Source organism: Zosterops lateralis (assembly GCF_965231275.1).
Source record: "Zosterops lateralis genome assembly, chromosome: 13".
NCBI lineage: Eukaryota > Metazoa > Chordata > Aves > Passeriformes > Zosteropidae > Zosterops > Zosterops lateralis.
In genome coordinates this window covers 11,927,999-11,953,103 of record NC_139773.1, presented here as the reverse complement: position 1 = coordinate 11,953,103, position 25,105 = coordinate 11,927,999, and the positions used below count along the sequence as shown (strand labels likewise).

The 25,105-nt window shown below is 37.3% G+C and overlaps 1 protein-coding gene across 1 annotated transcript; it reads left to right on the top strand.

The window, feature by feature from the left end:
* The first annotated feature begins 13,592 nt into the window (after window positions 1–13,592).
* On the top strand, window positions 13,593–21,201 carry CFAP161 (cilia and flagella associated protein 161). The gene is made up of 7 exons (XM_083870859.1): window positions 13,593–13,678; window positions 13,785–13,874; window positions 14,069–14,310; window positions 15,061–15,145; window positions 16,014–16,172; window positions 16,834–16,907; window positions 17,855–21,201. Exons 1-7 carry the CDS (start codon window positions 13,616–13,618, stop codon window positions 18,021–18,023), a joined length of 882 nt encoding a protein of 293 aa, XP_083726985.1. The 5' UTR covers window positions 13,593–13,615; the 3' UTR covers window positions 18,024–21,201.
* Window positions 21,202–25,105: the final 3,904 nt, after the last annotated feature.

The following is a 25,105-nucleotide window of genomic DNA, read 5'->3' as shown; positions in this document are numbered from 1 at the left end:
GCCTCCCAAAAATTTGTTGAAATAAAATATATGGAAATAGAGGATTATTTTTCAGCAGAATTTATGGGGAAAATCTGCTTTTGGCCATAGCCATGTAATATATTGGTATGAAGTAAGATCTAGTTTAATACAAAATGTTGAAGCAAGTTTTAATACCTCTAATGTCACTTTAGAAGTATCACAGTATGAACTTGTGGTTCATGCAGAATAACAACAGTTATAGACTAGTACACATTGCTGACTGCCTTATTTCTAAAGCTTATAATTTCTAAAATTATGTTCCATAATTAAACCAAACAATACTATAATATAAGAGCATTAGTTTAATGAAAACCAGTTATGTATCAGTCTTCAGCTTAATTTGCTCTTCACAGACTCCAGAAATAAAGGGATTAACTATTGCAAATCCTTCTGGTACTTTACATTTGATCACAAGCAGTTTATGATAATTTATTCCACATGTCTGATGCAACTGAAAAAAATTTGCAAATAAAGCTTGCTGATGCCTCCAGGAAGTGAGCTTTCATTCTGTTCTAATATTAGCAGCAGCCTGCACCAGTGTAACATGGAACACTCACTCCATACCCCCAGTGCTGTCAGCCGTCATTTTATGCACGTACAAAACCAACAAGTGTTTGACAGTGATTGGGCTGAGGAACATCTGCCACATAAGCACTGAAAAGCTATCAAGAACTGAAAAAGAAACTTTACTAGTGTTCCAATCCAATGGTAGAAGAGTGTCAAAATCAATGTGCTGCTTTTCTCATAATTGAAATAAGGTCTCAAACTGAGAAAATACTTTTAACTATGACATATGTTTTCCTGTCTTGATATTGCACATCCCCATAGTGATGGTTTGTTTCCCCATTTTATTTAAATCTGTTAGATACTTGAAAATCATAACTTTCTTCCTATACTAGGATGCTACAATAGAGGAATTGCCTTCTAGGGTACTATCACTGACGACTGGCCAAAATACCCCTTGTATGGCAGCCAGGGGCTCTCAGCTCCTGCTGAATTTCACGGCAGTGAGATCCTCTGGACTCACTGGTTAGCTCTATCCTGACTCTGGATGAGGCCAGGGCACCTGGCTCTCCTTCAATTTACAGTTCAGAATTAACCAGGAAACCTACTATTGGCACACACAACTTCTAATTTGGGAAAAGAAAATACTGTCTGGCAAGCTTGCAAGGCTGCTGACCCTGGGCTGCTGGAACGAGGCAAATCACGCTGCTCTGTGCTGCATCCTGAGCTAATCTTTCTTTGGCTTGCACAAATCCATTGAAACTGGTCTCTGTGAAGAGGAATCTGTGTAAAAGATCCACCACTTTTCTCATCATTTTATATCCAGGCGTATAAATTTGGCATTTGATGTGATTTTTTTTTCTGAGCTTTTTAACTCCTGTGTGAAAGCATAACATGGAAGCAGACTGGTTTTGGACCTTTAGGGTTCTGTTAGGCAAAATGACACTCCCTAGGAAATAGTGGCCTGTCTAGAAGCTGCCTCCATGGCCTCCAGCTCCTATTTGCAGAAAAATGCAATAAAATAAGCATTTAGACTGCATAGGGGCCCAACTGGCATTTAGATTTAGATGTTGATTCAGCTGACATATTAATAACTATTTTTCATTTGTCTGTGTTTTGGAAAGAGTTTCAAGGCTGGATTTTTCCCCCTCCCCCTTTTCTTCTAGAAACATTTGTTCTCTATCTTCCTAACCATAGCTCTTCCCTAAAGGCTGTAAACCTAATTATGAGAGGACTAAAGAAATTGATTAATTTCCCAGTAGCACCATGTCATCAGTCACCCTGTGTATGTCATTAAGCAATACTTTGGTTTCTTAGCTTGCTGTCTTTTTAAAGCCACTTTCTGGCCTGCAGAGACCAGCAGAGCCAAGTAACAATAGCCATCTTGGCACAAAAAGTACCATTGACCTAGGAATTCAGATTATTAATTCACTTCAAGCACTTGTTGCAAAGCGTTAATTCTTCATATTGTATAATATCTTGCTATATGAAGTGGTAGGATCCAGGGTAGAAACATTCATAGAAATCCTGCATTATTAAAGGTCTTCAATCATTAATAAGTAAATCACTTTCTTGAAGTTAATTTAGAAGCACAAAGCAGGTTTAAAAAGCTAGAAGTGCTTCTGTCACTGGGTAACAAAACATCAATTCAGAAAAATTTAAGACATCAGATTAATTTTCTTTTTAAAAATGTGGCAAGCAAAAAACCAGAGAATAAAGATTTAATAATCAGAACTTTGCTCAGAACACTGGTTTTGTAATCTAACAGATTACACACCCGTAAATTTTGGAAAAATGTTTAAAATAATCATTAATTTTCATTAGAAGTAAGAAAGAAAGAATAAGACTTGGTTGGTGTGGCATCTCTGTATGATTCATATGGCTTTGAAAACGAGAAGCATTGTTACACATCTGATTGGGAATATTACAGTTTAACAGGTCTGAATGCAGTGGGTAGAAAGAGAAGCTTCTGTGCCCCCTGCAATCAGATTAGGTAGCATTTTATTTAGGTTTTAAAAATAAAATCCCTGCTATTTTTGTCACCAGGGAAAGTTCTCAGACATGTTAATCACTAAAACTGGCCCACATGTTTCAGCAGAGTTCATGCCATGTTTACAGGCAAATATAAAACAAGGAAATCCTTCCCAGATACAAAGGCTCTTACTGCCTATTGTTTTCCCCAGATTTAAGCCCTGCTTCCTGTTCTACACCAGAATTTTTAATGCTAATCCACTACTGACGTGTCAGTTTTATGGGCATTTTTAAGAGTTCAAATGGTAGCATGTTTATAATTTTAGCAATTCTTTGCTCTCAAGCAACTCCTGTTTTCTCTGAAATCCAAAATATCCAACAGAAATTACATGAGCAAACACACAATTCTGTCACATGAATGATGATCTTTGAACACATTTCAGGAAAAAGTGTGTGCTATTCTAAACAGAATGAAAAATAGCTTCTGTGCAGACATTGATTTCTGCCTAGTGGTATTTGTTCTGTCTGTGTAAATGAATCACCTTTAGAGCATAAAATGTGAGGGAAAATGATGAGTAGGGGAATGAGTGATGTGTATGGGAATCTCAAGGATGACACAGTTCCATTGTGTCTTTGCAGTGTAAATCTTTCCAGCTGTCAGGTTACAAAATAATTCAGTTCAGGATTTTAGGGCAGGTCTGGTATGTCCTTCCTGAATCTATGGTTGGGTGAGGATTCAGAAATCTTTCTACTGGAGACTTTCTGCTAAAGAATAAACCCAGTTTTCAAAAACAAAAGTAGCTGTTTCTTTTCTACTAGAAAGTACTAAAGCACAGGTTTGGAGTAATTCTCAGCATAAAAGATAAAAATAGATTTGAGTAATTGTCAGTTTGTCAACATATGTTAGGTCTGCAATAGTAATTTGGGCACAATAGGAATGTATCAGTACATAAAAGGCCTTTATACTTACACATTGGACTTTTCTAGGGTTTCTCTTCTGACGAGATTTAGTCCTGCCCTAGATTAAATGTCTCCCACATGCCCAGTTTTACATCTGCCAAAGGATCATCCACTGGTACAGACTGAAGTAGTAGCGAAGAGAGAAGTATAGTTAATACAATTTAACCACTGTCCTCAGTGAGTCCAAAATGAGTCTAATTAGGGGGAAATGGTATTTTATTCACTAAGAAAACAGGCATCCATCCTAAATTCCTTTCAGACTAAGGCATGATGACACATTTGGCATTAATTACATTGTGATGCCATAACACTTATTTGCAGGACTGACTGCCACTGAAAAACATTTTCCTGTTCCTGCCTTCAGCAAATTTCTAGAAATAATCATCGTAACAAGCAGAACAAATCAATTTTTAAGGGTCAGAGACTTTGGAGTATCTACTGCTAAAAACAAAAAAGCACCGAGGCATTACTTGGTCTTGACCACATTGAGAAAAATCATTCTGTCTCACTGCCTCCTCTTCCTTCCTGAAGTTCCAGCCTTGTTCTCTATTGTATCCACAAAGTTGCTGGAATTATCATTTGCTTTGCCTGACACTCATCATGTTTCATCCCCTCCTTGAATCTCATTTACAGATTTCAACTTCCCCCTCCAAACTTCTGGTCTTTACCCTGCCTGTCTCCACAACATCACCTCCAGTGCCTGCTCTGACTCTGAATCCTTGTGCTGCCCAGACAGCCAAGGTAAAAACTGCACCTCAGTGCTTTTTTTTTTTTTTTTAATATACAAATACATGATTCAGGATACTACTGTGGCAAAGCCTGAGGATCAGGACAACATAGAAATACATGAGAATAACTTTCTGCTGAAAAGAATGGTAAAGCCACCAAAAGATTCCATCTGCTACCAACAAGCTGCTTCTAGAGACAAGCATGAAAACACTACAGATAAGAGTCTGGACAACAAGAACTACCATAAGGATGTTTTTAATTTCAGTGCTTTGAATTGCTATTTTTCTTTTTTGCACTAATCACTGGTCATAAGCATACAAGCAATCTTACTCCAATAAAATAGAAAATATCTGGACAGCTCTGGATATCACCTATTCATACTGCACTGAAATGCCTGTCTTAAATCATTCACTGATGATGAATTTTACTCAAAGAAAACTGTCCTTAAAATATTTTTTTTTTCTCAGAAGTTCATTTCTCTTTCCAAGCCTCCAAGTAATCCTAGTGCTGAAAATGGTAACACAGAAGAAATTAATTTATTATACCTGGCAAAAGAATGAAAATTTTACCGGCCCGTCTCAACAATCACTGTAATAATTGCCAACAAAAACCAGTAAAGTGAATCTTTTCAAATGTCTCCCAGGGATATCATGTGCTATCCAGTGTACCCATCACCCTGGTTTTGTCTACAATGTGAGGAACTCTGAAGCATGAGCTGGAAGTTTTTACAGCTCTAAGAGCTGACATTGTAATGTACAGATGACAATCCAGAATTGGTTCTCTATGCTGCCCAACCTCAGTTTGAAAACATCAAAATCACAGAGTCATAGAATGGTTTGGTTTGGAAGAGGATCCTGAAAGGCTTCTCTTTTCCAGGCTGAACAATCCCAATTCTCTCAGCCTTTCCTCATAGGACAGGTGTTCTATCCTCTCCCGGATGAAACCTAAGAGAACACTCATGGGAGTTTGGTAGAGATGCATTCTGGACCACAGAAATAACTGTAAGGATGATATTTTCTAATTTCAGTTCTTTGAAGTAAACACAGCTATGCTCTATCAGCAGATTATTGTTGCATTTATCTGCCATTACAGTGAGGATATCATGGTCAAATATCTCCTTTAGTACTTCCTGAAAAAAAATCTAGTTCAATTTTTGTTTCATTTGATAACCTTTGCTAGGATTAGCAGTTCACCAGCTGGACACAGGCTAACAAAGGAATAAATTAAATGAGTTCATGCCAGGATATGTGAAACAATGAGAACAGTGAACCTTCGTAGCAAATTAAGCATGCTAAATTGGCATGCAAATATAAACCTCTTACAGGAGCAGCAGAAGTTATTAAAGCAGCAAAGCTGTCCTCCAGCTTTCCAAATTTAACTAGAATCGTGCAGGATTCATAACAGCACAAAAGATGTCATACAATAAAAAATTAAGAAGCACCATGCTTCCAGCATATTTTCTTGCTGTAGGGAACAGAATCATCCCTCATGATTTTACAGACTGAAGCTCATTGCTTTGATCAGCTTAGGCTATGAGTTTGCAATAGCCAAGATATTTCTAACAATTTGTTTTGCAGGACTTGGTTTGGCATTTCCTAGGAATACACAGAGAGAAGAATCAGCCATTCTCGGCTGTAACCATTTCTTCTTTCAGTTACATGTTTATTCAGTTTGTTTGCTTTTTCCTCTTTCTTTTTTTTTTTTTTTTTTTTTTAATCCCTTGGCAAGACTTCACAAACATTTCTAAGGAAGAAAAACAGATTTAAAAATCATTATTATAAGTCAATGCAGACTGTATAATAGAAAGACTTTTACTGAAAGTAGGAAAGTGTATAATCTTCTTATGAATAAAACTAGCCAAACTTCACACAACCATGACATGTACCTGCAACTTGGGAAAGGCCACATCTAATTTCAACAAATCATTGTTGCTTTTAGTCTCTTTCATACTCCATAATATGGAAGATGCAACCAACAGAAGATGCTTGCTACAGAAATAGTGTTATAAAAGCACACCCAAATAAGATATAGTTATAAAAAATATGTAAGAAGCCATAGGATTTTCAACATAACTTCCAGAACAGATCAAGGTTCTGCCCTTCAATTATATTGTGGTGTAAATGTTACTCAGGATTTAACAATCAAGCAAAAGAGAAGAAAAGAGAAAGGTGGTTACAAAAAATAATGGATAAATTAACACATAGCATCTGTGATGCTCAAAAAGTACCTACAGGAATGTGTATCAGCAAAAATACCTGTAACAGTGGAGTCTCATCAGAAATGTCTACAAATTCCCAAAGGACCAAGCAGCCCTCATAGATTCTATGAACCAGAGGACTGGGAAAAGAAACCCCTAAAATTAACGAAGAAAACAACTTGAGAGGTAGAAAAAGTAAATGGAATTTGAGAGTGCAGGACCATGAAGGATAAGAGAGCAGGAGAAGGAAAAAATTATGTACATTTGAAAGCTTCCTTTAGAATACAGGTGTCTGCAGCTTCCTCACAAGGGGCAGAGCAGGAGCAGGCATGTTCTCCTCTCTCTGGTGACAGTGACAGGACCTGAGGGAGCAGTGTGAGGCTGAGTCAGGGCAGGCTCAGGTTGAATAAAAGGGAAAAGGATGGTTGGGCACTGGAATAGCCTGTCCAGGGGAGTGGTCACAGCACCAAACCTTGACAGAGCTCAAGAAGCACTTGGAGAACACCTTTGGGCACATGGTGTGATTTTGGAGTGGTCCTGGGCAGGGCCAGGAGCTGGACTCAGTGATCTCAGTGGAACTCTTCCAAATCAGGACATGTTGATTTTTTGATTCTTTCTCTGCCATGATGTCACTATTGCATTCCTTATCAACCAGAACCCAATGGTCAGTTTGATTCTGTCTTCATGCTCCAAGTCTGAAGAATCAGGAACGCCACTTATTCCATCCAGCCACTACTTTTCTCTCTCCTTACAGCTAGTATTCAGCTCTAGCTGCTCTCCCAAGGTTAATTCACCTTTCTCCTTTCTGAATTTATTCTGTTTTCCTAAGTCATACAATATGCAAGTGGCCTAAATTTCCACATGAAACTTCTTTGCTAATGTAACCAGTTTCCTGATGTTTCTAATTTTGCATTTTTACTAATATTTTGACATAAAAGCCTGCATTGTCTCACTAATTGCACGTTTGTACTCTTAAGCCTTGGAACTTGCATCCCTGCATGACCATCTCCATTCAGAATTTTTTATCTCTAAGTTGACTCTACTGAATTATTTACATACCCTGTTACATCATGGGAAATCAAGCAAGTCTTCTGTAAGACAGCATTGCTGCTTTAAGTTTTGCCAAAGACTGCTGCCAAGATCAACAGAAATTAAAAAGTTCTTTGTGGATTTAGTGATTGTTCTCCACAGAGAACTCTATCACCACATGAATTTTTTAAGAGAGAGAACAGTTTTTGATGCCAAGACTACATAAAATGAAGACATAAATGCAAATGCATTTCCTCTTTGATAATCATCTTATGCAAATATCAGTCCACTTACATCAGTGGTCTACCCTGCAACAAGAAGAAAATCTATCAGCTTTTCTCTTTTTGAATAGAACTCATTAGTTTTTATATCATTAATCTTTTCTTTCATTTCTCATTTGCTGTGGCTACTACAGCTTAAGATTGCTCAAATGTATTTGGGGTTTCTCTTTCCATGTGAAAACCCTAGTTAAAAAGCTAAATATCCTTGACATTTCTTTGATATTTCTTGTTCCTCAGTAACTCCTATCAAGGTGAAACAAACTTTCTTAGGGAGTGATATGAACAAATCACATGGATTATTATGACTCAATGCATTCTTTGTCTATCTGCTTCCTCCCTCCAAGATGGATTATCAAAAGTTTAAATAATGGCAATTCTTATGGTCTGGTGATCTCAATAATTAGTTCTGATATTTTATTGAAAATACTACCTGCTGCCAGAAGCAGGGAGAAGGGAAAGCTGCTCTTTGATGACCTCAATGAACATGAAGAACACATTTTAAACACATTTTATTCTGAACTTTAACCAAGAGTTCTCTATACCTATGAGATGCCAGTGCAATTCTGAGCTGCTTCCAGGAGCTCCCCTAAGAGGAGAGCACAGACCCCCCAGTGCTCTGTGTGATCACAGAGACCCCAGGGGAGCAGCATAAAAATACTGCTCCTGCAGACAGAGCAGATTCTCTGCCTCCTTTGTAAAGAGCTCAGCCCTTGCTTTCACACTAATCCATTTTACTTGTTTGTTTTTAGGAGGCCTCAGTTAAAACTCAGATTAAAAATGGCCTATTCTGTATCATTCCAGTCCACTGAAAATAATACATACAGGAAGACTCTTTCCAATACTTAAAAGTTATTTCAGCAAGAAAGTTATTTCTCTGCAGAACAGGTGTTCATGGAGTGAATGGTCTAGTTTTTCAGTTTGGACTAGCAAATACACTTTGCATATTCTACATTGCAATGGCAATTGAGGAATTTTCTTATTTATTACATTATTTGTACTCCATCCATTTGTTGCATCCTCAGCATTACGTTTCAATACCATTGCTCTCTCCCAGCTCAAAAAAAAAGCCACCAACAAAGCAGTGCTAATTTACAAACCCATTGTGACACAGAAATGCCTAAATGTTCTGAGCCTCAAATTAGAACAGTTGCCAGGGTCTTCAGACATATAAAATACTTTCTGTAGGCCGTGATGTCTGACATAAATACACTGCCAGAGTAGGGTCAGCCAATTCAAAACCATAAATAGCAGAATAGTGGCAGAAAATGTTAAAAACAATTACAATACACATGTTCTTTCCCCCTTAGGACAAAAGATTCTCATCACGTTCCTTTTTGCTCTGCCAGAAATATTTAACTGATTCATGTTTTGCGGTATAAATACATAAATCAGTTTCTGTTCCTGTTTCTAGACAGTTCATTTTATGTAACACGTTTATGTGAACCAAAGTACTCTGATCTCTATAATTTCCTTATCTCTAAACCTTAACTACCACAAATAAGCCTCTAATGGGGGCCAGTGGGATACAGTTTCTAACAGACAAATTTAGGAAAGGTTTGAAGATAGACTGACCAGTATGTCTAGTGTTATTTGTATACATCATTACTTTGCTTCAAGACTGGAGCATATATTTGCACCATGGAAAATGAAGGGAAGAGGCTGGTTTCTATCTTAACATTGTCCTCACAGAGAAGTAAAATCCAAAAGAAGGAAAGTGACATCACAGGGCAATGATTGATCCAATAGGCAATTCACAATAAAGGAGAGGAATCATGCTGCAGGCAAGGCTAAAAAGGGAAGCAAAGACAACCCTGAGCACTATCTATAGATAGCCCTAAACTGGGAACAAACAGAATGATTTGGGTCACAAGAGGTCATGCAGAAATGTTGCCTTCCAGTTTCAGGAGCAGTATGTTCACATTGGCAGGACTTTATGCCTGAACAACCCACACAGTCAAAGTCAGCTTAAGTCATGGAGCTTAGGGGTATTTTTCTTACAAACAATCATGCTTTTGCTTTTTACATGCACAAATTGCTAACAAAAAGCAAATTTCCAAATCTCAAGCATGAGTATTCATGGAAACTAGAGTTAAAGAGATCAGAAACCATCAGTTTCCCTTCCATACCTTGGAAGTGGGTGAACATCACATTTCTCTTCAAATAGGTCCCCAGCAAGCAGTTCTTAAAAAAAGTCAACAAAGACTTTTTCTTACTCAATGCCATTGCCAGTCTCATTGTTCTGGTCAGACACCTTGGAGTAACACTCCACAGCTTGGAAAATAAGCATTTTTAAATTGCCTAAGGGTAGACATACATAATGTACAGTCCTGTAAAGAGATAAATGTAAGAAGCAATAGAGCTTTGTTAATGGTGTTTCTGCTCACACTAAACTATTTATTGCTGATGAAAGTATTTTAGCCTTTTCAGAATTAATACAGATCTCTGAAAAATACAGTGTTATTTCTTGGAGACATAATTTGAATTTTCTATATTCTTTTCATAAATAACTGCTTCTGGAATGACAATATTCTTCTGAGAAATACAGAACTCTAGTGGTCTTTCAAGTCCATCTACTGAATGAAATTCAGCCAGGCAGAGGAGAAAATCTTCCAATAGCTGGCACAGTCAGTCATGATGGAACAGCTCAATTTGAAGAGAAAATATTCATAATACAACTTCTCTAAAGGGAATGCTCTGTACAAGTCTAAATTAAAAACCAGTAGAAAACACCATGGAGATGTGGATAACTCAATCCAAATTAACTGGCAAGTATTTGGTGGTCTTGGACACATTGCAAATTATTCCCTTTCCTCCTTCTCCAGCAGAATCTTTTAAAAGATTCTGGTTTTTTGCTATAAAACACCAAATGAACAATAATATCCATTTGGATGTCTTTAACCAGATCCCATATAGGGTAAATTTCCACCCATGTTCCTGTATCAGCAAACTTACTGCCAATATGGCACACAAGAATCCTGCTCCTCTTTCTTGTAAAAGGTTGACTGAAAGGTCTGTTTAATGGATTGCTACATTTCAGAAAATAATATACCATGAAAAGGTTCACTGCTTGCCAGCAAAAAGCATTACAGGAAAATTCCACACTGAATTCACAGCCAAAATGGGAGGCATCCCCACAAGTGGCAAAACAACAATCCTTAAATCATATCACATAAACTACTTAATTCCTTTTGTTCTGTGAACAGAGGAGTGTTTAGGGCATAGGTTAGAATAAGAAACTGTAGTTCTGTTATTAACAAGTAGATTAATCACTTTAATTGCCAGAAACCTAATAACAGCAAAGAAAACTGATTCATAGCATATGTCAGAGTCATGCTAGTGTAAAATAATAACAAGAAAGAAGACAAATTGTCCCAGAGAATGTTTTAGTCCTGAGCAATATTATTTAGTCTGTATTGTTAATCAAATTTGACATACTCACAATTTTCAAAAGCAAAAAGAAAACAGGAAAAAAACCCCATAGACACACTCCCAAGGCAGAAAAGGAAGGTATTAAAACATTCTCATTCAATATGTGTGTGATTTGATGACTTATTTTAAGTACTTTTTGCTCTGCCACTTTCTCTAAGATCAAATTTATCTTTCATGGACTTAATATATGTTCACACCCATTCAGACCATGCCATTTTAGCCAGATTGGACCACACAAGATAATTTGTAATATATCAATGCATTTATAATTTAAAGTATTTAAAACTCACATATTTATGACAGGCTTAAGGCAATTAAAAGTCTAACCAGCCCAGCCTTTTATGTAAACTAATGGCCTAGACAGCTCTGTGTGCTATTTGGAGTCTTCTCAACCACCTAGTTTTCTTCTATTAAAAAAAGACAAAAAAGAGAAGATAAAAAGGGTAAAAGATCTGTAACTCTAGACAGTAGGAGAAGAGTCTCTGAAAGTAGCTGGCTATAATTTTACTTAATAATGACTTAAAAAAAAAAAAGGTAATACTGTTGTTTTCAGTAAATATCACAGATCTTTAATTGTGGTCAATTTCTATTCTGGCATAACTTGACACACAAAACATAGATCAATTTTTTCACAAGCACAGCTTTTCTTCACATCATTTAATAAAGCAAACAACAGTTAGGAGTAAACACAGATTTTATCTGCACAAAAGGAAACTGAGCTAAGTTAAATAGGCTTGTAACCTTTCCTGCAGGGAAGAGGCTCAATTTTCAAACATCTTTATAAGGAGCTTTATTGTTTGTTTGTTTAAAGGAAATACTCTGTATTCAGAAATTAAATCCTTGCAGGTGACAAGGATACTCACAGCATAATCCTGATATGAGATGTTTGGAGATATTTCTGTACACAGTTACATTTTAATACAAATCCTTCTCTCCGCATCAGAATGAATAAGTAATAAGTAACTAAGTATAGACACTGTATAAGGCTACAAAACCATGGAAGCTTGTTGTGAATTCTATATATTAGCTACATGGTGCAAGATAGTGCACATGTTCTTAATGACACAGCTAAGTATAACAGATGATTTTATAACAACGATTCATCACTGAATATTGATTTAGTGGATTAACTCTGAAACAAGAAAGAGGTGTTCGGGTTTTGACATTCGGCTAAGATGAACAAAGTTTCTTCCTTATTTTAATTACACAGTTTAAGCACCGATGACAGCAGAGTTAGGTGCAGGCAAGTGTCACTTACCACAACTGAACACTGAGTGGTGCTATTTGAACAAAAATGGATTGTGTTTGGTCCTTAAAAGTTTTGGGATGTGCTAAATAACTTTTTGAGTAATAACGTTTGGATTAAATAACAAACAGAAAAGAGCCAAGTTTCACGTGAATTACTGTCAAAACTTCCTGATGATGACATGGAGCTCAGCTGTCCATGCAGAAAAATATTTTATTTTAATCTTTGTAAGTTGTCCAGCATTCAAACCTTACGAAAGCAAGCTTGCAAGAGAGCAGTGACAGTTGTAAAGGGATTAAATGTGTTGTGCAAGGATCTACAGCATCTCTGAAGATCATTGGCTCAGCCTGTCTGGAAAATAAACACACGGCAGAGTCACTTAGCTAAACTTGCCATGTCGATTTCAAACGAAGATAATAACAAAGCAAAACATTTACAATCAAAACATTCACCTGATGCATTCACTCACACTAAACATGAGGAAGTTTCTCACAGTGAGGGCGATAAAACACTGGCACAGGTTGGTCAGAGAGGTGGTGGCTGCCCCGTCCCCAGAAATGTCCAAGGCCACCTTGGATGGGGCTTGGAGCAACCTGGTCGGGTGAAGGTGTCCCTGTACAAGGCAGGGGAGGGCTGCAACGAGATTATTTATAAGGGTCTCTTTCAACCCAGACTATTCTATGGTTGGCAGTGTTCACTAATAGTGACAATGGAGTGAACTCATTTGTTCTGTTAAACTGATGCACCTCTTTGTCCAACATGGAGTGTAAAAAGCAAGTGGCCGAGGAGGGGCACTCGATTGACCTGAGCTGTTCTTACTGCTCTGGAGAAGAGACTGAAATGTTAAGCGATAGAACAAGAGCGAACAGCCTCAGACTGCTCTGTGAAGTTCAGACAGGATCCACCGAAAGGACGGCCAAGCACTGGAACAAGATACCCAGGGCGGTGTAGTCACCACCCTGGAGATGCTTAAAAAATGTGTGGACATGGGGACAAGGTTTCGCGCTGGATTTACAGTGGGACGAGATGATCTAAACCCGCTTTTCCCCCCTCCACCACCCCACGACTGCCGGCCCCTCACAGCCCCTCACAGCCCCTCCCCGCCCCGCCCTCAGCGCCGCTCAGGCCCCGCCCCCAGCCCCGCCCTCTCCGCCTCGGGCTGGCCAATCGCGGTCCCGCCCACCCCGCACGGCCAATCGCGGCGCGGCGCGGTCGCTATGGCGACGCAGGACGCGGTGCGGCCCAGCCATGGCCTCCTACAGGGTGGGAGTGCGGATCGGAAACTGGCTGGAGGAGGAGTACGCACAGCAGGTACCTCCACCCCCGCTCCGGCCTGCCCCCGCCGCCCTAAATCCGCTCTAAAGGCCAGATTGTGAGTCTTGGATAACACATCTGCTCCTCTCTCCTTTGCCAACAGGAGCTCCTGAGGGATTTTATCCGGAAGAGAGATCAAGGACAACTTTTAGTACAGAGATTAGCCAGACTTCAAGAGAATATTTTCAAGACGGTAATTTTTAAAGAGGGTTGTGTCCACCTCCCATAATAAGAGTGGCATAACTCTTATTCTTGTTCTGCATGTGCTAAGAATGACACGGAACTTATATACTAAATAAACTATTTATAGTATACTATATGCACTATATATACTTCTGATGTTAGGTTCAGACAATTCCGTAAAATACTATGTAAATTCTAATTTAGGTAGAGCTGTCAATATCTTCTGATGGATTTGTTCACTTTGGAGACACCGTGTTGCTTATGAACCCAGAGAGCAAATCCCCGGGTGTGGAGGAGAGGGACCTCGAGCTGTGCGGGGATGTCACCCTGGCTGTGGACATGGAGGAGGTGTCCCTGTACTCGGACGAGCCCCTGCAGCTCTCACATGGACTCAGTGCAGTCAAGAGGGTGGACCCCATCGGCCGGAATGCTTTCTGTATTGTAAGGTCTGCTGCTTTATTCTCAGTTGTTTTTCAATTATTGTTTTAGTTTTGGGTATCTTGTTTTCAGAAATATGCAACAAAGTTTGCTAATATACATAAGAATATGAGTAAATTTAATTTATTTAAGAAATTTCTTAAATTTAAATTATTTATTTAAATTTAAATAAATAAATGTATTTAAATTTTTAAAATAAAATTATTTATTAAATTTATTTATTTATTTATTTATTTATTTATTTATTTAATCTTCAGTCATGCATTAAGCTTGATTCTATGCTCCATATTACTCTGATTAATTCCAAGGACCTCTAAATCAGCTTAGGTGTGAAGACAGACTCAAGTTCACTGTAGCATTTGGTAAATTCTGCAGCTGTTTTTATTCTAGTTGCAGACAAAAATGTCCAAATATTACTACTATTAATATTCACTCTCCTGTAAGCAGAAATATGTGTCATTGCTTTTGCTTTCCATGAAGTGGACATGGTTCTGTTCTAAAAAAACCAGCATAATCTCTCTTTCAAATATATATTTAATTGCTGCTGTTTGTTGGAGAAAAAATGGAAGAACAGGGTCCTGCTCAATGGTCAAAGTCTCTGCCTTAGGTTAAGATATTTTACACATTTTAAAAGATAAACAATACAAATGGTTGCCACAAAGCAACATCTAACTGTAGACCAAAACAGACAAAACCCCTAAACAATAATAAAATTGATGATTTGAATGTACCTTTTTTCCTTTTTACAATTTTAACAGTGTTGATGGAAGTGCAGTGGGTGAACCACTTCGATATGGGCAAAACTTTGTTCTTGGGACAAAAGGAGGGGTTTCTGACAAACTGGTAAGGCAATAAAGTTGGAAATGGCAGTGGTGGCATATACTGATAATGTCATTGAATCCCTCTCCAAGAATAGACATATAAAGCTGTACACTGGTGCAACATCTTAGTTTTACAGAACAGGCTCAGAATCATGCATAGATCAAGATAAATAATACTTAATTAGAAAGTTTATGCTACTTCCCAAGGTCAGGTGTGCAGACCAAGGGGGGGCTGTTAGCCAGAATGACTGAATAAAAGAAATCTAAAAAAGGAAAGAAAAAGAAATCACAATTAGATTGTGAATCATGAAAGAATTCTTCAAGGAGATTTTAGGGGTTTTTCACTTTGAACAACTCACTTAAGAGTTGGACTTCATGATCCTCATGGGTCCCTTCCAACTCAGAATATTCTGTGAAACTCCAAAATGAGAAGATTTCCTTTCTTATGAAGATAATCCATAGCAGGAATATAAAGTCACGGATTATTCTATCATTCTGAGGAAGCAGATTTCCATTAAATAGTAACATTCTTTCCCTCTGCAAATGAAAAGCAAATAAGGCATTGCACACACATATGCACTCAAAATAAATCACCGCGACTTTGAAAAAGTTTTCCTTCTCAACAATCACTTTGGTGAGATAAAAATATTTGGAAAGTAAATCCAATTTTAAATCAGTATTCACAAATCTGCATACAGAGTAACTACTTAATGAGTTTATCAACAGTATAGAATCTATCCTATGGGGTTTGCCTGCAGAGTTTTAGCTGGGAAGACTGATCTGCCAGGAGCCAAAAGACAAAGTTTTTTTTCTTCAAAAACATATTTTAAAACTACATATCTTGCTTCTTTTACATCAATACTGTCCTTAATATATATTTTCATTTACAGTTTTATCTAGCAAGTGACCACAAGACATTTAAAAATTTTGCTACAAAATCTCGCCTTCAGAAAGTATTTTTGACAGCTGAGCTTTCCTATTTGACCTTCTGGCAAGCCAAGTCCTTGGATCCACAGCTGCGTCTTGAACACGAAGGATTTCCAGTTCCTGTAAGGAATTGAAACTGTAGGACATGTTATCAAAATTTAATTGAAACAGCTGGACTAGTGAGAAAAAAATATTATGTTGATTTTATTTACATATTTCCCTTATGGCAGTTCTGACCTCTACTTTTAGGAAGGGGAAGAGGGAAGGAACAATCCCTTTAATTAGGGAATCTGCTTATACAAGTATTTGTTTCTGTTGTTCATTTTGAGGTTGACTTGTTCAGCTTTTCTCATCAGAAATTTTCAAAGGCCGACATTATCATGTTGTGAGGGTGCATTTACTTACCTGTTTTTCAGGCCTTTGGAGACAGTAAATTCGATTTCCAATATTTGGAGATGTTATTAAATAAGAGGTCCTGTACATTAAATGTCTAGTAAAATTCTCAAGGGATCTGAATGAGTGGGATGATTTTCCAAATGTTTTCAGCCTTTTGTAAACAAGGTATTTTCCTGTAGCAGATAACTGCTAGGCTTCCTGAGGTGCTGGTGTACAACAGAGTATCCCAAATACAACTGTTCCTTTACAGCCTTGAACTAAGACTCATTTACATGAATAAGCTCACTAATAAGCACTGTCAAAATTAAATTGTTAAAGACAATCTTTATTCACAGTATTGATTTAAAAACGTTTGTCAAGTGTCTTCCCTTGTTCTTTTTTTTCCAGTCAGAAACTAAAATTATTATCACACATTGCTACACCAATCGCAACTTAGCCGTTCCCAGGACCTTCTGTGTGTGGTAAGAATAACTTAAACTGGCAGGGTGGTGCAAAGGGATGTGCCAACATCAAGAATTACTGTGAGAAGCAAGAGAGGAGCTTTAGGAATGTACTGAGGAAACGGAAAATAATGCAGAATGAGATTATTTCTCTTTTCCCTTATTTTAATTCTTGGCTGTAATGTGTGCTACTGTAGACAGCTGTATCAGTCTTAGTTGTTTGGATTTTTTTTTTTCATTTTTCATTATCATATAATTCTTTTAGTGTTCTCTAGTTTCTTGGTAGTTCTCCCTTTGAATATTTTGAGTAATGTCAGTTACTTTTGAAGGAAAAGAATTATATACTAGGAAGTGTAAGCAACAAAGGACTAAAACCACGCTGCATAAAACTCTATGCTTATGTCCATCTGAATCAATGTCTCAACAAACTGAACTTAATCCCTCAATTCAGTTAATATACATACATTAAATTAATATTGATTAGGCCCTGCTAAGGAGTATACCAATGTTTCCCATTGACTTCTTAGCAAGACCTGTCTGAGGATTTGTGTAAGGTTTTTGAGGATGAAAGATCTGAAAGTTTGAGGCTGAAGATGTTCTTGAGTAGCCAGAAAGCTCCTCAGTCAGAGAGAAGTGGGGATGAGGGCCTAACCAGCATTTGCAAATCAGGTTGGTATATCAGAGCCTTATTCTGCTGAGGCTGCTTTTAGCTCTGAGGCTAGAAAGGTGGCATTTATTTTGGATTTCAATTTCCTAAACTGTTCATAGGAGACAGAGTGGGTTATGGATTTTTTTGTAACGGTCTGGTATTTGAAAGTGCATGGTGATATTTCTGAGTAAACCAAGAGAAAAATGAGGAAATCTCAAACAATTCACAAGTAATGAAGATTTTGTATTTGTATATATGTTATTTGTATTTGTATATATGTTACTTCTCCCTGCCTATCCCATCTCTTTTGACTTCGCAGGACTCATTTTGGAAGAGAATTTGAAGTCATTTGTCACAATTATCTGAATTCCCGCAGAGTTGAAGAAGATAAGAATTACTGGGAGATAATTACAAGAAATCCTGGTCCCGAAGATGGTACAATGCTTGAAAGACATGAAGCTTTGCCAGAAGGGTATAAGAGTAAATGAGTTTCATGCAAAGACAGAGAATATAAAAGCCCAAGACTCCAGCCAGGAGAGGTTGATGAGACACTGATTTTTGTTTCTTTCTGTTTACATTTTAGAGGTGTTTATTTTTAAAATAGAAATGAAAATTTGCCATTAGTAATATTGCATAATCTCATTAACTCATCAAGGTTATAATGAGCAAAAAAATCTTAAAATTTGATGAACAACACATCAAAAATTGTAAATCAGGAAAGGCTCCTTTTTCCATTTTCATCTTCACCGATGACAAAAGTTATCATACACCAGGAAACATAATAGATTTTCATTAAATTACTGGCTCTCAAAGTGTATTTAACCAATTCTTCCAAAGCCAAACCAGTGTCACAATTTTTAAAAGGGTGAGTGGACAGTTTCCAAAACACTGAAAACCAAACACACGCAAAGTTATCATGGGATGCTTTGACATTTAAAGTTCATCTGAAAGAAAGTTGGTTGTTGAGCTTGTTCCACCCTCCATCTAGCACAACATTGCCAATTATTAAATCACAAGTGAGGGTTTTTATCTTGAAATTATCTTCTAATTCATGGATATAAATTGATTTTTTTATGTTTGTCGGTGTATTCAGAACACTTTAATATCAAGTAATCAAGAGCTTGAGCTCAGTGATACAGACTAGAGACTTAAAAGAGCCTTTTCCATGCATCACCATGTTCCATTTATCTCTCACCCACAGCATTTTCCTATCTTTGTTAGTAATTTCTAACAAGTTTGAGAGTAGAGGTAAAATTGTCAAAGAAAATTGGGTACCCACAAGTTTCATGAAAGTAAATGCCAAAGCAGAAAACAGATGTGACATGCTATAAGTTTATCCAGTAAGAAAAAGATTGTAGTCTATGTTCCTACCTAATTAGACAACAGAGTATCCATATGAAAAAAAAATAAGGCCAGTTTCAGCTGAAACTCACATTTTCTTAAAAACAAATTCAACGAAGTATAAAATGCAAAGACTTAGAAAACAGATGTCATTACTGCATACATTTATCTGTCTTTATATAGAAGCTGAAACAGCATCACAGAAAATCTTCTAGTGCATGGCATTACATTATATCCGTTTTGTTAAATATATATTTATTTCATCTCCTACTCTACCACAAGAATAGGTTCTTTCTGCACAAAGGAAGTGACTACTGAGTAAAATACCACACCAATCTTGACTCATAAGATCTTCAGTGATTATAAAGGTCAATTAAAACTTTCTAAATTCTCCAGAACAAACCCACTGAACTTTCACAAAAGAAGGGATTGGTCCAAACTTATCTTTAAGCTCTATTTCCAAATAACCTGAAGCCCACAGGCAAGGCTTGCAAAATTTTACCTTTATTCAATATAAATTAAGTCAGCAGATTGCAGCATCAGCTAACTAGCATTTGGCATACAGGATCTCAGAGCAGCAGGCAGATCATGCTGCTGTGACATGCAGGTTTGCTTTGGGGGACTGCACTGCAGAGGACAGCTTTAGAATCACACTCCTTATGTGAAAACCTTTACAGACCTATTATAGGTGCGCTATTATAGAGGAAATTATCTTTAGGGACTTCTTTCACATTTTCCTTTCATTTTCTATGTAAGGATAATTAACATGATTGATGTTTTTCTAGAGGGTCTGTTAATAGCCCAACATTCAGAGGTTAAAATTTGCCCATTATAACAACGGATTGACATAAATCTCCTTATATTTTGTAGATATTAAAATTTAGTAGACAAATTTTTGTAGATATTTAATTTTAGTAAGACTTAAACTGCATGAATGCACTGTAGCATTTCTAACTTGGCCATTGTGGACATTTACTGGTATTAGATGCAGCTATTTCAACTCTTAAGTCTCTTAACTCTGGGTCAAATGTAGGAAACAAGAAGAGGCTTTAAATCAAAACCATTTCTAAAACAAAGCTTCGTGTGAACTCATGCAGGAATGAGGACTGTGTGGGCAGGGTGCCTGGGCTGGCTGATGTTTTGGGTAGGAGTGTTTGTGTGTGCGTTTGAGGGGAAGGAAAGCAACACACGCTGTACGAAAACAACTTTTGCAAAGACTTAGAGGAAAAACAATGAGATAAACAGATACAGAGATGAATACAAAAGCAGGTAGTGTTGGAATTGGGTGCTGATTAAAAGTAGCTAGCAGACTTATGTGTTTTGATCACTCTGTGCTCACTGGAACAGGATTTCTTGAGCTGAAAATAAATGGGATTAAATCAATATTTAGTATTGATTAGTAGTGTTAAACCTGCAGATTAGTAGTGTTAAACCTGCAGATTTGTGCACGGCTCTTATATCATGCATATTTATAATTCATCAATTTCACGATAACAAATACAAATATTTAACTGTATTTGCAAATTTTTTAACCTTTTTTTGCACTTCCTAATATTGTCCACACGATGGAAGCACATCTTTCTAAACAGCACAATTCCTGCCATGTCTCTAAAACAGCCTGAGATCTTTAAATCCAAATGAGTCCCAGATACAAAGCCACAGAAGGAAACCAAGTTAAAACAGACATGAATTCTAGGCTAAGTTATGTCATTAATGTTACTTCGTGGTTTTGGAAAATAAAGTTAAGCACAAAGGTAGACAGAGCAACACAGGACATTGTGTATTGCATACAATGAACTTCTTTGTATTAATAAGAACATTAAGTAACTGGTAACCAAAGCATAATTAGAGGAAATTTGGAGCTTTTTCTTTCACTTTCTATGTAAAGATATGAAACTTGATGTGTGACAAGCAATGCTTATTTTTATAGAAGTACTGTTCTTGCTTTTGCCAATTTACAGAAATTAAAATTATGTCCATTTTCACAACAGATTGACATAATTCTGCTTTGGTTCTGCAGGTATCAAACTAGGAAAAAATCAGGCTGTGTAGAGTGCACTGTAGGGTTTGTAATTAATCCATCTATTGATAAACATAGGATTTAATATAAAGAATTATGGGATTGATTATTAATGGATTATTATATGAACAATCCTGCTATTGACACTTAGAGTCACAACATTTCTGATGGATTAGGCAATGGAGACCTGAACCACACCCTAGATCTGGCCATTGTATTGCTTTTTCTTGTCCTAATACTGTGTATCACGAAATATGGGCAGTGATGCTTCCCTCCTTTGCAATGCACTTTGCTTTTTGTTGGTGTATGGCACAGTAATGTATTAAAAAAGCTTTCAATGCTTCTTCCAAATTAGACCCAATATGGATAGCTCCACAAAGTACATTGTGGGAAGATAAAATTCACTTTGCCTCCATTCCAGACAGCTCAAAAGCTGTTAGCATGAGGCTGATCCTGAGCTAGTAGTCCTTGCTGAGGAGCAGGGTGCATTAGTCCAAATTTAGTGCTGTGTTACAATAGCTTTTCCCAGGCCTGAGGCACAGAGAGTGCTCATATCTGCACGTTTTGCTGTGCAGTTGTGTGTTAGCAGCACAATATTGAAGTAAGGAAGAGAATTCAGAGTCAGCAAAGAAAAACTGACTGGTTAACACACCCTTTGGTAACACTGGAAAATGAAAATCCAGTTTAAATATGCATTTTCACTTCCCTCTCTTTCACATTCTTCCCCAACTCATATTTCACATCACTTGACTTCTCTTCTGCCATGTTGCCTAGCGCAGACTTACTGATTTACTGTGGTTATAAAGTGCTCTTCTAGCACTCAGCACAACTTCTTGGCCTCACACCTAATCACATCAGTATCTTCAGAGCTGCTTTTCTGTTCAGTGATTGCCATGAAGTATTGTTTTAGCTCAGAGAGCTGATAGAGGAGGCAGCCATATGAAGGTTTAGTAACTGAATAAAACATCTGAGGGGAAAAAAAGGCAAAAAGAACATTACAATAAAATTCCACACATCAGTGGAAGAAAATATCCAAGCACTGGAAAATTTGGTGGAGTTGGCAGGTAAGAGAGTGATTTTGATAACATCTGTGCCCACTCACCCTAAATTAACATTGCACATCTGTTGTAATTTGAGTGGGGTGGGTATGAAATGATCTTCTAAAACTGTTGCTGTTGTTTTAGAAGCATTTAAGAAGCATTTAGAAGCACTTAAGTCTTCAATGTATGAAAATTAAACTAAGGAGGGCACAAAAAAAATACAGATGTGATATGCAAAATACATTAAACATAGGTGGAAATTATGAAATATCTGTTCCATTTTGTCAGCTATGCTTCTCTTCTAATTTCATTTTCTTTTAGGCTTTGTCCCAGGTCTTGTTTCCATTCTCTGCCTGACCTGCCTCGTTTTTTTGCCCATACACAGCACAGAGGGGCAAGCCTTGCTTTGTCAGCTCCCTGCCCCATCCTGGTTTGACTTAGCCCTCAAAGCTGTGAAAGGGATTCTAATCCTCGACAGTCAATTCTCCTGGCAAAGAGGAGGAGTGGGAAAACCTTGCTGGATGTGTGCTTTTTCAGCAGGGACATGAGCAGCCATAAGGATATCAGCTACAGGATTTGCATAAAAAATTAGCATTACTTATAATAAGAGGGATATCTTGGCATAAAGATACAGGGAGATCCTTCCACTCTGGGGTTTTTTGGGATTTTTTTGGTCAAAACCGTGTTTAGAGGGTCTGTAATGGAACAATTGACACTTCTCTTTTTTTCCCCCACTGCTGGGCTTGTACAAGGCAACATCTTTCACTCAACAGAAGAGAATCATCAGTATTGTGCTAGAAAGTATTGCTACTGCTGAGGCACTTTCTCTTGAGAAGTTTCTGTATTTTCTGCCAAGGAGGACTCAAAGTACAGCAGAATAGGCACAAACATTTTAAAATGCCTGATGACACTAATACCCACATTCAGTGATGAAATTAATTCATACACATGAATCTCTGCTCTAAGTTTATACGAGGAGCTGAGAGAGCTAATTTCCCAACATCTGTTAAATGCTGCTTCATACAATACGTCAAAACAAAACTAAACAGACCATCCAGTTAGAGGCCAGCTAGAATATATGTTTCTATAAGTCTGGTCTTGTTTTAATTATAGCCTCCTTGGGGCAGGGACCATATCTTCATCTTCATAGTTTTTTTCACAAATACAAAGAACTACAGCAGAGAAGCTCAGTAAGTAATAGCATAAAGCTGTTATTAAAAGTGTTGGTAAGATGACAGGAAACTGATTTAAACCTGGTGAAAATAACCAGAGATATGGACATACGAAATCTGCACATAAAGCAATGCCAAGTAGCAAACTCTCAGTGTGGAGTATGAACATTCAACAAGTAATTCTGATGTTAGTAGGAGTTGCTAGGAGAAGACTCCACTAACCACAGTGGGTCTGACAAACCCACAGAGGGGAATAAGAATTATCCATGGTAGTCTTTATTTTTATGCATATATTTAGTTTTTTTAATTATATGGCATACTAGTTAAAAATACCTAACCAACTCTTAGCGCAAGTCCCATTTGGAAAAGAGACACTAGTCCTGGGAAACTGCAGAGCTGTTTCTTCAGTTTGTTCATGTTAAAATTGTCAGGAATTATATTGTACATACCTTTGGAGAGCTTAGTCTAAAAAAAAAAAAAAAAAAAAAAAAAATTCAAAAATCGTGTTTAGATGTTCCTGAAAATATTACAGGTGCAATTTATAAACATATTAAATTCTTCAGCAAAATGAAAGCAAGAAACTAGTGAAAAAGCAGGGCACTCAACTGAAGTTTGAACTACCTTTCCCTTATATTCAAATCTCTTATAACTCCTAAAATGCTAATAACTGTAGATAAATGTTTTAGAGTCTCTAAAAGATCAAACACAGAGGTTTGTGAAATCCATGTCAGACAGAAATTTCTACCCTTCCTCCCTGGTTTCCTACTGCTCCTCCTGCTTGGACTTTCTGCCTCTTCCATATCCTGAAGAACTGAGCAGTTGTTTGGGGAAAAGTTTAATGTTCATCAGCTTTTCCGGTCTTTTTGCTGACAATTTTGGCAGCATCAGTTTAGCCAGAACACCCAAGATGTATTATAGTCTCAAAAATAACCAGTGAATATAACTGTGCCATGAAAATAAACACATATAGAGAAATATAAATGAATCGCTGCTATATACACATACACACTCTGGGAGCAGTATTTAACTTTGTCATCTGTTTTATGCCAACACTGGAACTCAGTTATCATGGTAGAGGTAAAAAACAAAGACCAACCAAACCAAAAATCCCCTCTGCTTGAGCTTTGTATCTCCAGTCACTGTTTCAGAGGAAGACAAACCTCTTTCCATTTCCCTGTCTATCACAGGTAATGGTGCTCTGCTCTGCATTTCCTCATGTGTGTATCATGTATCATGTGCCCTCTCTTCCCTCATCAACTGTATCTGTGCATCACTACCCCTACTGGGCATAGCTCTTTCATGAAGGTAGTGAGAAGTAGATTGTGGATGTTTATTCGGTGCTAATAAGAAAAACAAAAAAATATTGCAAAGAAAAATTTTTCATTGTATGTTGGCGTTCCAAAGTTTTCCACAAAATATGTCTGCATATACTTGCTCTCAACTAGCACCAAATTCCACAGGTTGAATTAATCAAATTGATAATTTTGACTAAGTTATCAATTTATCCAGACATAGATTCCCTGGATCTTGTACATTTTCTTCACATTCCTTCTTCAGAAACAAATTACAATTTGTTAAAAGGAATGCATGTAGCTATCTCAATAATTACATGACCCCTGTATGGCATGACATGCATGACCTTTGATACAACATAGCTTATTGTTCTCATTGCTTGTTGAAAATTTTGGTACTTCCAGAAGTACTTGAAAGTCAACATTTTTATCTGCCCCTTGCTAATTAATATCTAACCATATATTGACTGATGGTGCCGTGTTGGGCGGTGGTGGAATTTTGCCTGTAAGTGCTGACTGATTTTAAACAGTGCCACACTTTGGGGCTATTGAATGGTTCCTTCTGAACACTGGGCTTTATACAGCATTCAGAAACACCAACACAAATTCCTGCTTCCTATGAAATTAGCTTAACAAGGATTTGGGGAGTAACCATTTGCACTCCACGGTTGATGTGTGCAACCTTTTCATCCAAGCAATTATTTC

Excerpts from the sequence above, each read along its gene's own strand:
- CFAP161 (XM_083870859.1), top strand. The coding sequence starts at position 13,616 with ATGGCCTCCTACAGGGTGGGAGTGCGGATCGGAAACTGGCTGGAGGAG. Across the intron at positions 14,311-15,060 it reads AATGCTTTCTGTATTGTAAG|TGTTGATGGAAGTGCAGTGG; the intron begins GTCTGCTGCTTT and ends CAATTTTAACAG. Across the intron at positions 16,908-17,854 it reads CCCAGGACCTTCTGTGTGTG|GACTCATTTTGGAAGAGAAT; the intron begins GTAAGAATAACT and ends TTGACTTCGCAG.